The 12096-nt window shown below is 36.0% G+C and overlaps 1 protein-coding gene across 1 annotated transcript in view; it reads left to right on the top strand.

Annotated features, from left to right (window-relative positions):
- UBL3 (ubiquitin like 3) overlaps positions 1-10415 on the top strand; it is a 56214-nt gene extending 45799 nt beyond the window's left edge. Inside the window, exons 2-5 of the mRNA XM_064645448.1 lie at positions 182-290; positions 3846-3932; positions 8199-8276; positions 8654-10415. Of these exons, the coding sequence (XP_064501518.1) occupies positions 182-290; positions 3846-3932; positions 8199-8276; positions 8654-8706 (327 nt within the window). The 3' untranslated portion in view covers positions 8707-10415. The remainder of the gene's footprint in view (positions 1-181; positions 291-3845; positions 3933-8198; positions 8277-8653) is intronic.
- Positions 10416-12096: the final 1681 nt, after the last annotated feature.

Below are 12096 nucleotides of genomic sequence, written 5' to 3'. Positions count from 1 at the left end.
ACAAAATTTTATTGACCTCTTTGACCCTCTTTTTAACACTGTCTTAAACTGTTTTCTCAAATCATTTGGATCAGTCTTCATCCAAAATCAGTTACAACTTTTTAGTAACCATAAAAAAATTAAATAATTTAAGTCTTCTCTGTAGACTTTCTTAATATTGGTTTGGTCTTTTTTTTACCAGATAAATTTGCGCCTCATCTTGGTAAGTGGGAAAACAAAAGAGTTCCTATTTTCACCGAATGACTCTGCTGCAGATATTGCAAAACATGTGTATGACAACTGGCCAATGGGTGAGTAGCCGTGTGGCTTTGGCTTTTTAACTGGTGAGCAAGAAGCTTCCCTGTATTGTCAGACTAAAGGATCAATAAACTAATGTCTGTGCTCAGCATTCAAATTTAAGTATGTTTACTCTGTATCTGGACTGGTTATAAATCTATGGATTTGTATACAAATACAGTTGGCTTGCCTTCTTTTTCCCAGTTTCTTTGATTGGGTAGATTTTTAGATGTCTGCACTGTTTCCTACTTTGTAAAATTTGCTTCTCCAAACTGAAATACTTCTTTCCCCCTTTCTTTAGACACTTTTCTTGGTCAATCATGTTAGAGGATCTAGTAAGTGTGAGGAAATGTTAGAGATATAAAAACCTCTTATATGAGGACTAATATAACCTAATATAAAATATAGCATGTCACATGAACACATTAGTAAAATTGAGTCTAAGTACTTCTTCCTTATTGCCCTTATCTTGGAAAGGATTGGTAATACTGATATGTTTCCAGGAAAAAAAGACAAATATAAAAGCACATTTTAAGGAACAGTAAAAGACTGGAGGTTGGTTGTGTGAATATATTTGCTGTTATGCAGGAATCCTGGCTTCAGAAAATAGACTTGAGAACTTAAGATGTGTATTCATGTATGTGAATAGTTTCCCAAAACAAAGTGCTTCTGTTTTGCCCGACTATGATTTCATGGGAAAATAGCCAAAACACAGACATAGCATTACATACGATGAAAGAAAATGCCTCTTTTGGTACAGGACTTCATTTGGGTTACTGTTTTGATGTTAAAAAGACTACTATATAGACAAACTAAAACATTGCCCTATCTGTTTTTGTGGTGCCTTTGTCAAAGACATATGGTGAATGATAATTCATGCCAAAAAGTTAGTGTTGCTAATCTGTATTTTAGGCCTTAAACTGGTCTTTGAGGTCAGGAAAAACAGAGTTCCAGGGGACTTGTTTGTTGTTTGATTTGCTGGGATGCAGTATTATGTATTTAGTATATATGTAATGAAGGAGGAGGATTTAAGTCCTCTGAAGTATTGAATACAGATGTAAAACACTTCAGTACCCAGAAATATGGTTGAGGTAGCATCTGTGTAGCTGCTGTTCATATTTTAATGTGTGCCTTCAACATAGTAGTCATAACCAAATGTTCTTTGTGTACTTTTATCTGAATTAATAGAGGCAGAACTGCATTTTTTTTTTCTTGTTCAAGTTTATGCTTGAACATGTGATGTCATGTTCCCAGTCTTGTGAAGAGCTTGAAAGTTGCAGATTCTGAGTTTAGAGATGGGAAGAAACCCAGACTTTTAAGTCTCTTCTTTAAAAAAAAAAAAGAAAAGTAGAACCAGACATGGAACCCTCAGTTCAAATACCTGCTGTCCTGAGGGAGTGCTCTAAATCTTGATGAATATTTAATTGCCTTTGCAAAAAAGAATACTCTCAATTTAAAAGACAGAAAAAAATCTGCTTCAGAATAGCATATAGATTTGCACAAACATTAGCCCACTAGCTGTTTTCAGACTGAGAGGGCTCCTCTTTGCCACAGAACTGAGAAATCTTGATGAGCACTAAAGTTTCCTTGAAATTGAGATAATATGGTTGTTTTACCACCACTTTGACTTGTCACGATCTCATGGGCAAAATAGTCACAAAATATCCTCAGTTGCATGCTGGCAGGGTTAAGGCAAACCTCTCCACACCTCTTTTGGCAATACAGTTGTTAATTAAAGATCTCTTGACTTCTAATAGAAAATGCTGAATTTATTTGAATGCATATCATCTAGGTAGGTTACCTATTCTCTTCTTCCCCTCCCCCTTTCTTCTAAATAATAACTTTTTTCTTGTACAGCAATTATGTGAACTTAAAAAAAAAAAAGTAGATTCAGAGAGTCCTTGGCTCATTTAGTCATCAGTGGAAATTAAAATTTGAATTGATGTCAGAAAGAAATGTTTCAGACTGCCAGCCAAGAAGAAAGGATGGGTAACTTGGCAGTTTAACAGTGAGAAAATACCTGTGCCAAAATATAGTCTGTCTTCTTTTGGTTGTGATTTTACACCATTATGGCACTGTAAACTGACTGAATTTCTCCTCCTTACAGCCATGGTATAGTGGAGTTCAGACTGTATGGAGTAAAAAAATGAAAATTGGTATTCTAGCAGTGTGATAATTCAGATCCTTTACATAGCCCAAAGCATAGCAGAAGGGGCATGTGCTTGAATTGCGAGACAATTGAATGAGTGGCAATACTTGAAATTCAAATAGCTTTGTCCCCCCTAATTTGATCTAATCTTATGAACTAGGCACATGGCAGCACCTGGGAATGTTGCAGCCTCTGCCGTTGGTACCAGCCTTGCCTCCTCTGTATTCTGGGGCTGATGGCTCCTGCTGCCTGCATCTCTGCCTGCTTGCTTTTTGTACCAGATGCCTCTCCATACAATCTGCAGCCATGGCTTTTGTTTTAAATGCTTCCTCTTCCTCCCTTTTCAGTTCTTCTTCTTTTGTGGTGCCAGTTGATACTGCCTACATGTTAATTGTACGTTCCCAGTGAACAGGTTGGTTTTTGTGGCTTGTTGGGATCCCTTGCTGAATATTCATTTTGGTATATAAACACTATCAAAGCAGAAATATAGAACATTTGTGAACAACTGTTGCCAGATAGCTGGTCAGCTAAGAAACAGAAGACACTGTATTCCCAGAGAGCCCATTTAAATTCAACATTTCAAGGCTTTATGATACTTGTTCTGAAAGCAAAGTGCATATTTATTTGTTCTTCACATTATGACAGGGAACAGTAGAGGATCATTTAAGATTATAATTTATTCATGGTAACTTAAGCATTATAGGAAAATGCATGCTCTGTTTTCCAGAACCACTCTTTGCCACATAAAAATATCCATAGATTGGCCTTTGAGATGTTCCTTAAAATGTACTGGTGGGTGTCTGCTCTGAGAGAGCTTCTGTTCCAGCGGAGTGGCTGTTTGGGGCTGCTCAGGTCACTGCCCCCTCTGGACATGTATCTGGTTGGATCTGGCCATCATTGAATGGTGCTGAGCTGCCTCCAGAGCTTTTTTTCAGTGCTGTGATTTAAGAGTCCTGTTTCAAATGACCCATCACATGTGCTTTCGCTCTGTGTGTGGCTGCTTCCCATTGCTGGAGAACGCCTCCATTTAGTCAATTAGCTGATGAGGAGGAGCATGGCTTGAGAAACTTCTGAATGGGAAGAAATTAAGGCACTTTTTGCCTGGATATTAAGAATCACGAAGCAATTTGCATATATGAAATATTTTGTTTAGGACTTGTATATGTGCTAAATATATCCTGCAGTCTGTGAAGTCAGTAATGTTATGTGTTTTAGTGCCCAGTGTCAAATAATAAATTTAAGAATAGACTTCAGGTGTGCTGCCCTTGAATCATCTTCCTGTATCTTCAACCTATATATACTCTTTTTAGTGTTTCATGCAAAAGAACCCTGTTCTTAGTTTTCTTCCTGGTAAAGGTGAAAGAAATAACAAAAGATGTTTTTATTACAATGTAACTGTGTAAATTCTCTCTCTCTTCAGATTGGGAAGAAGAACAAGTCAGCAGTCCAAATATCTTGCGGCTTATTTATCAAGGGAGGTTTCTTCATGGCAATGTGACATTAGGAGGTATGAAAATACTTTTCATTATACATGTTACAGTCAGGCAAAGGGGATATTTATTTACGGGGCAGTGAATACTACTTTACTGTTCAAGATCACAATATGGCTTGCTTTATACTATTTTCCTCTGTGTAGAGTGATATTGTACCTTATTGTGTATTTTTCCATGTTGTTACCACTAGTTAAACTTTGGGAGGTACCACCTGCTAAGTCAAGTCTTCTCTTGCACAAACAAACTGTAATGCTGCTTTTATTTGTTGTCTTTCTAAATGCAATATTTTGTTCTACCTCTCTTACACTGCGCTTACCTGGCAAGCTACTTAAGAAGTATCTGAAGTATTTTAAAGTGTTTGATAAACTTTATAATAATTGGTCAGACAATACTTTAAATCTAACTGCAACGCAGGAAGACATCCTATGAATGAGAATGAGGGGAAGCATTCTTGCTGTCCAGTGCTCTCCCAGGGACACAATTGCATAGTTATGCGAAAACAACAGTAAATGGCTTCAGTTCTTGTGCTGAGGAAATGCTGTTCAACTCTGCCCCCTCGTGGCAAGTGTTTCCTCACAATTACGTATTTTGGTGGAAATCTTTGCTAGAGGTGTGACACACATTTGTAACAGTAATCTTTCCTTTTGTAGGTAACATTTGCCAGTGTGAATATCAACTGTATCAATGACTAAACAAAATGAGACTCTCTTTTCTGTGCCAATTTAAAAATAAATTAATTACTGCTTCGTCTATATGATTGTTCATGATTTGGTACTTGAATGCAGTACAGAAAAAAAAATATAATACAAAATCACCAGTGAAATGTTTTTGAAGTTAAGATGAACCTGAAAATAATATTTCTGGATTGCTTATGGTGATTTTTCATGAAGAAGTGACAGGGATGATATAGCCATTGATTCACTTTCTACCATTTCCAGTGTTGGCTAGGGATGTACTTTTAGAATAGATTTATTCTCCACATATATAAATTTTTAATGCTGCTATATATACAAACGAGATCATTGTCAGCTCAGCTGGAAGAACCTGAAATTTTTATTCACTCTTTAATTTGTATTTTTACCAGGTGACAATGAGTGCAGCTAGTAGCAGTTGGAGTAGAGTTGAAAAACAAATGTTAAGTCTTGGATCATCTCTGCAATTAAAGATGCTAGTCTTACCCTACATTTCCAGGCAAGGATAGCTAAATGGGATTTTCTTTGCCATTTGTCTCTGGGTGTTGCTTTTTACCACCAATATTTGTTCCTTTAGTGACATCTGTCTAAATCTGAAACAACTTTGAATATTTATTTAATATGTTTAACATATTATTTAATGAGTTAAGCTGAAAAATAATAGCTTCATGCTGATGACTCTTCAGGTCTATGAATTTTGAACATTTACTTTGGCTCAGGGCATTTCAGTTCATTCTTAATCATTCATGCATTGCAATTTAATCATCATGTTTTTATCTCAAAGATCTTACATGTATATTAGTGTTTTTCAAAAATCCTTTTGTTGATGTATTGTTTTAAGAAAAAGGATCCCTAAACCATTGGCTTAACTTCAGTACTAATGAAGTTATCTGGAGTAAGATTATACAGCTAAAAGAGGAACAGGAATTCATAAAACAGCCTGAAAAGACTCTTACTTCAGTTTGTGGTGTTCATCAGCGATAACCCTAAGTGAAGTAGTTACCTTTAAAAGGGAGATGGAGGGGGGAGGAAGTTTCTTGCTAAACACAATATTTAATTTCTTATGCTGTTACAATACAGTTTCATTAAGCTTTTCTAGCTGCAGTTCTCTATAACTGAGTTATAGCACTTAGTGTTATATTTGCTTTTGGTGATAAGGAAATATTGACTGGAATTTGGACCTTCTGAAAGTCACTTTATCATCCAGTGAAGCAAAAGTTTCCAAGGAAACAGTTTGATGTTTTCTTTTTTAATGGGAGTCTGGTTTTGTTCACATTTAAAAATTACATTTTAATGTTGTAATTGTAATCTCATATCTGTGTAGTGGCTTCTGAATTTGAGACTCCTATAAACTAAGAGGCCTCAAACGGTGAGAAATTGATAGGAAAAAATGCTTTTGAGTGCAAAATTTTATTTTAAAGAAATCATCCCTTTTGTTACCTTCTTTGAATGGACTGTCACTACAAGAACAGTAGAGCTAATGGCACTGGAAGCGATAAGAAAAATGGACCCCTCTGTAAAGCTTGCTGTGCTGCTCTTGCCTGTAGTGCTTGAGCCACACTGCTTGGTAGTGTCCTGCCTGTGCTAAGGGTTGGGGAGCTGGCTGGCAAGGCAGAGTCTGTTGTTCAGCTTCCAACAGGAAATTTCATCCTTTAGCTAAATATTTGTTCTGCAGTTTGTATTTCAAATAATATTAATTAGGGAAGTAATACATAATCAGCAGTTCTCCATTTCTTGGTAGATAATGGTAATTGACAGCATTCTGCTTGCTTATTTATAGGGAAGGGTGGAAGGGAAGTCAACCCACCACGTACCATCCATATTGCAAAAGGCAGGGAGAAGTTAATTCTGACAATAGAAAATATGGAAAAACAGTAGAATTGAACAGATAGGAAAGGAATTAAATATGATTTTAGTTTAAGTGAGAGAAAGGAGTGAGAGAACAAAGAAAAGAGCAAGAAAAGATTATTGAGCATAGGTTAGGGTGCTCAGATGCTGTCATGGTGCTCCAAGAAAGAAGCTAGAAGTTGCTAGCAAGAACTATGCAAACTAGTAGCTAAAAGGAGTTAATTGAAATATTAGCATATTCTACTTGATTACTGCAAACAGTTAATCTCCATGACTCACTAATGAAGTCTCCCGAAGTGTCTTGATATAATGAAAGATGTCCCTAATGTGATTAGTTTGTAATATTTTGCTCTTTCTGTAATAGCTTTTCAAGAGTTTATGTTATGAAGACAATAGTTTTGTTTGCCAAGAGCATATTAACAGTCTGTTAAAGTTTTTGGTTGTACCAAGTACCCAAAATATGTCATTGTCAGACTTTAAGCTATCAATAGTTTCTAGTTTCAGGCACAAGCAATGCTTCAAGTAAACTAAGCAACTTTCAGATTTGCCTTTCTATGGAGATGGCTTTTCCCAAAGTACAGCTGCTTCAAAGAAGCAGTGGAGTTCTGTATCCCTCTGTATGCTTACACCTGTGTTTTAACCTGTGTTTCAATCATAACTTGCATTTTTTCATACAAATACATAGGCAGTAAACATGATTTAATAGCAGTGTTTTAGTGAGGCTTGTATTGAATACATCTAATTACCAAATACTAGGGTTATTTTTTCATTAGTGAATCTTTAATCTATGCTATAGTAATTAAAATAAAGAGACATTTTTCTCTTCTGTTACCTTCAGGTTTGTTTGCCACTCATTATTCATTTATTCACTTAAAATGCCATGATGCACCGTATGGGAAAATAAAAGATGTAACTAGAGTTTGATAGGGCAAATTCTACTCAAGTCAGAATGATTTGTGTATTTAGGATTAAGTTCTTGTTAAATTTATCACTAACTTTCTTCCTCTATAAGCCATGAAGGACAAAACTTACAGCATCTTCACCTTACAGTTTTTAGAAAAACAATCAAGGAAAATACTTTAAGTATACACTGTGTTCGTATACTTAAATCAGAATGTGAAAATTATCATTTCAGTTTCAGAGACAAGCTTTGTGGAAAGCACTATTTTTTTTTTAGTTTGTGTTGCTAAACTCACAAAGGCAGCACTGTGAGTATTACTGTATATGATTTAAGGTGTTTTAAATTTGATGTTTTTCCCATGCAGCTGATGTTACAGGTTAATATTGAAAGGCAAGATGTAAACATTTTCTATTTTGAAAAATCTGTGTCATGGATCAAAGTATGTTTTGGGAAAATCTTTTTTACAGTAGTAGCTCAGTGTTCTGATATCTCAGGAATAACAATTTAGTGGCTGAATTAGCCACTTTTTTGCATCCTTATCACTAAAGAATGCTTAACACCTAAGTCTTGGTATGAATGCCCACTTCTACTTTTACTCAAAAGAGGAATGCTAAGTTTCCTAACAGGAATATCTTATCTCTAAGAATGCAGTGTTTTAAGTGACTATTATAATGCCCCAAGGCCCTGATTTATAGAACTTCAACCAGTAAGCAGTTCAAACCTAACAGTATGAACTTTTGAAGAGATGCTAATCCAGTTATAGTTAGTTTCAGTTGGGTATTTTGAAGAAAAGAAGGCTGCTGTAATGTGTTAATAATTCTCACTTTTTCCTTTTGCAGCATTAAAACTTCCATTTGGCAAAACAACAGTGATGCATTTGGTGGCTAGAGAGACATTGCCAGAGCCAAACTCTCAAGGTAGGCTGTGCACTAGAGGTATTTCTTACTCGAGTAAGTGGCAAAGTGGTCAGATCTCTTACAGGCTTTTTGAGTGTTTTATAAGAGAGGAAAGTCAAGGTCTTGTGCTTTTTTGTGAAGGAAGTAATGGAATGCTTTTGTACTTCTTTATAGAAAACTAAGAATTTAACTTTCTGGTTTTGTATTTTTGTAAACTGCAGAAGTTCACTGGTGAAAAACCAGTCCTGAATTATTTTTCAGTTATATAGTATGCATGTGTATAATAATAAATAATTTTTTATCTGAAAATAATGTAGAAGAGACTTGTATTAAGCATACTCTCACACAGAATTGCTTTAGAAATGGCATGTAAGCAAAGCTTTCTTCTTGCTTTGCAGGTCAAAGGAACCGTGAAAAAACTGGAGAAAGCAATTGCTGTGTAATCCTGTAAACCCTGTTAGCTTTACCTGCTAAGTGTGATGTAATATAGTCTTTGTCTTTCATGCTGCTGGAATAGAAGAGGCCCTACCTTGCTTCAAACACCTGTAGGAAGAGCCTGTCTGTAAATCCATGGAACTGAAATATTACACGAACACTGTCTCATTAGTCTTTTTTTTAAAAAAAAGATGAAAGATCTATGAACACTTTCATTGTTTATTTTTTTTCAATTCCTCCCTTTTGTTTGTTGAATAATCTTACAGTACATCACTTTTTGAAAGAATTCAATCTCCAGGAAGGTTTGTGTTCTTTTCCATAGCAGGAATCATTTTGCTACCACAAAAATCTCCATTAACTGGATCTAACCAGTCAAGCTTTCTAGATGCAATTTGCACTAAATATGGTTGACAGTAAATTCTCATCAACAATCTCTAACAATATTTGAGACATTTAGTAATAACCTGCAATGTGTAATGCAACACTGGAAAATAGTATATTAATAATTAAAACAAATCTCACTTATGGCCAAATCAAAGGAAAAACTGTTAAGTCAATTCTACGTAAGTCAACCTTGGTGGCCAAACTGGCACAGAATACTAACTAAACCAAGTCTAACTATATATATTTTCACTGCAACAAACAAAAAAAAAAACTATGTGCCTGTAATTTAAAAGCACTCTGTAGAGGGCTGATGAAACTGATTCTTTCGTTACTGCGTGCGCTCGGATCTCGTGTGTTAGTTGAGTGCTTATTGAGACAGCACAAACAAGTGCAGAGAGTGCGTTTCCTAGCCTTAATATGGGAGGGGTAGTTTCCTGTAGTTCATAGGCTTTTATTATTGTGCATAAATGTTAGAAAACATAATTTACTAATCAATTTTATGTATTTGAATATTGGCAATGGGTGTTTTTCAGTCATTTTTCTCATCTGTACCTTAGACTCCAGTGTCATGCTTACTCATTAGAGACTTCAAAAGAATTATTAAAATTTAAAAAGCAAAAAGAAAAACTTCTACCATAATACTAGTTTTGTTTCTTTACGTAATCTGCATTTGGTATTAGTGCTTGCAACGGTATTAAAATCAGAAGCTGATTTTTGAAGGCGTACATAATTCAAAAGGATGCTATTCTTTTATTTCATATCAATACTTTAAATGTTGATATGCTAAAGAAATTTGCACAGCACTAAAGCATGAGCTAGTTTCATCTAAACCTGTAAAAAATAAAAATTAAAAAAAATATAAAAGATTTTATATTTTTTCACTGGGGAGGAACTCTTCCTGGGTGAAATTACAAATATATGTAGAATATATTTAATAAAAAACTTATAAAATACATAACTATAGAAGTTAAATATAGATTGGCGTGTAGTATAATAGAACAATATTCCATATAAATAGCTTTAGCCTTTAAAAAAATGAGTCACAGGTTGACATTGTGTTCTGTACTTACGTGTCCACAACTCTTACAGATGTTCTGTGTAATCGTTTTTTCGAATGATTGGCATCATTCAAATGTAAACAGGTTATTTTATTCATTGTTACTGCTTTGATGAAATGCTTTATATGCAGTAGATTTACAAAAATATTGTTCATACTGATCAGAATTAAATTTGTATAGAGCAGAGTTTTAAAACAAATTGTAAATAGCACTAAACATTTTCTTTCTGCAACCTGTACTGATAGACTCTTCTGTAAACTAAATAAAAGAATATTGTAGTGCATTTTGGTGGTGTTTCTAGAGTTGTAATTGGGTCTGTAACTGCTTTTAATAATACCTCCTTATCTGCAAATTAGGTAAGGGCTCCATTTTATTTGTTTTAAAAAAGGGGAGGCACAAAACCTGCTGAAAACTGCTAATGGGATTTATCACTTCAGGTTTGTTTTTCTTTCACCTCACAAGTGACCTAGGAGCTTTTTTCTGTTGGGGAGCAATGCGAGCTTGGGCAGTTGCCCATGGTGTCTCTCACAGGAGCCATGTGCTCATACTGTAAGTTTTTGTAGTCTTCATTTACTGATGCAAAGAGCATACACACACACACCTCTCGGGGTGTTGGGAACTGAGACGACAGTGTTATGTTCTCAGATGAGGGCATTTCCTTGTACTCTGCCGTGTAGTTGCTAAGAAACTATAGGGACGCAAACCTTCTTATTTCAGCAGAAAAAGGTATGATAGACTTCCCTTTTCCAAAAAGCTGACCACCTAAGTAACACAGAGTCAGATGAGAAATGACAGTACAAGAAAAACAAATGGACTGAGATGGGACATGCTTTGTTAGTTACACAGGTCTTTCAAATGCATTGATTTTGAAAAACAAATGTATGAGATGTAATCCTGATTTGAAAAAGTAGCCAGGTACTTAATACAGAATAAATATATGAAAATCCAGTGGCTTCTAGTTAAAGTATTTGGTGAGGTTCTGTAGCAAACTGGAGTTCCCTTTTGGTGAGATGAATAAGATGCATGTATGCACATGTCCAAGCAAATCTTTAAATGCTGCCTGGCACTTAAAACATGAGCTTGCCAGAATAACTCCTCCAGAAAGAGGATAGAACTGCTTGCCTGAATTTTCCCACAAATTGTCAGAATTTTGCCCAGGGAAGAGCATTTCTGTTGTGGTGTGAGGCAGGTGGAAAACTGGGGGGAGATTGCTAAAAGATTTGTGCTTTTTTCCTTGTATGCTTTGTACTGTGGGTTGTTTATTTGCCAAAACAAAAGCAGTAGCTCTTAATCCTACATTTCTCAGCCTTGCTAAAGCTCATGCATATGCTTCTCTTCTATTTTGATTGGAGTCAGGTGGATACTTGCAGCCCAAAATGATTAAAGCTTAGTCTTTGCAGTGTCAGTCAGGCTGTTGGGTGCTCTGATAATACACTGAAGAGTTTGACATTTGATTTTTCACTGTTAGATAGAAATGATCTTTTCCCTTTGGATGAGTTAATAGATGTCATGGAGAAAGGGAAGGAGAGGATGAATTGGAGTCCTTCTTATTCTGAAATGTCATGAAGGGACTATATCTGTTTCCCATATCATTGTGTGTGTGTGTTATCAGTCATAAACTAATAATCACTCATATTGTGGCCAATACCCAGAGTGCTGTGCAGCCCTTCAGAAGGACCTTGACAGGTTGGAAAGATGGGCAGAGAGGAACTGCCTGTAATTCAACAAAGGCAAATGCAAGGTCCTGCACCTGGGGAGGAACAACCCTCTGCACCAGTATGGGCTGGGAGCTGACCTGCTGGAAAGCAGCTCTGTGGAAAAGGACCTGGGGGTCCTGGTGGACAACAAGTGGTTCCTTGTGGCCAAGAAGGCCAATGGTATGCTGGGATGCCTTAGGATGGAAGAGCATTGCCAGCTTGTTGAGGGAGGTGATTCTGCCCCTCTACTCAGCCCTAAGTGAGGCC

The sequence above is a fragment of the Pseudopipra pipra genome, chromosome 2, assembly GCF_036250125.1.
Source record: "Pseudopipra pipra isolate bDixPip1 chromosome 2, bDixPip1.hap1, whole genome shotgun sequence".
Classification (NCBI taxonomy): Eukaryota; Metazoa; Chordata; class Aves; order Passeriformes; family Pipridae; genus Pseudopipra; species Pseudopipra pipra.
The sequence above is the reverse complement of the archived record's forward strand: the minus strand, read 5'-3'. Positions and strand labels throughout refer to the sequence as shown.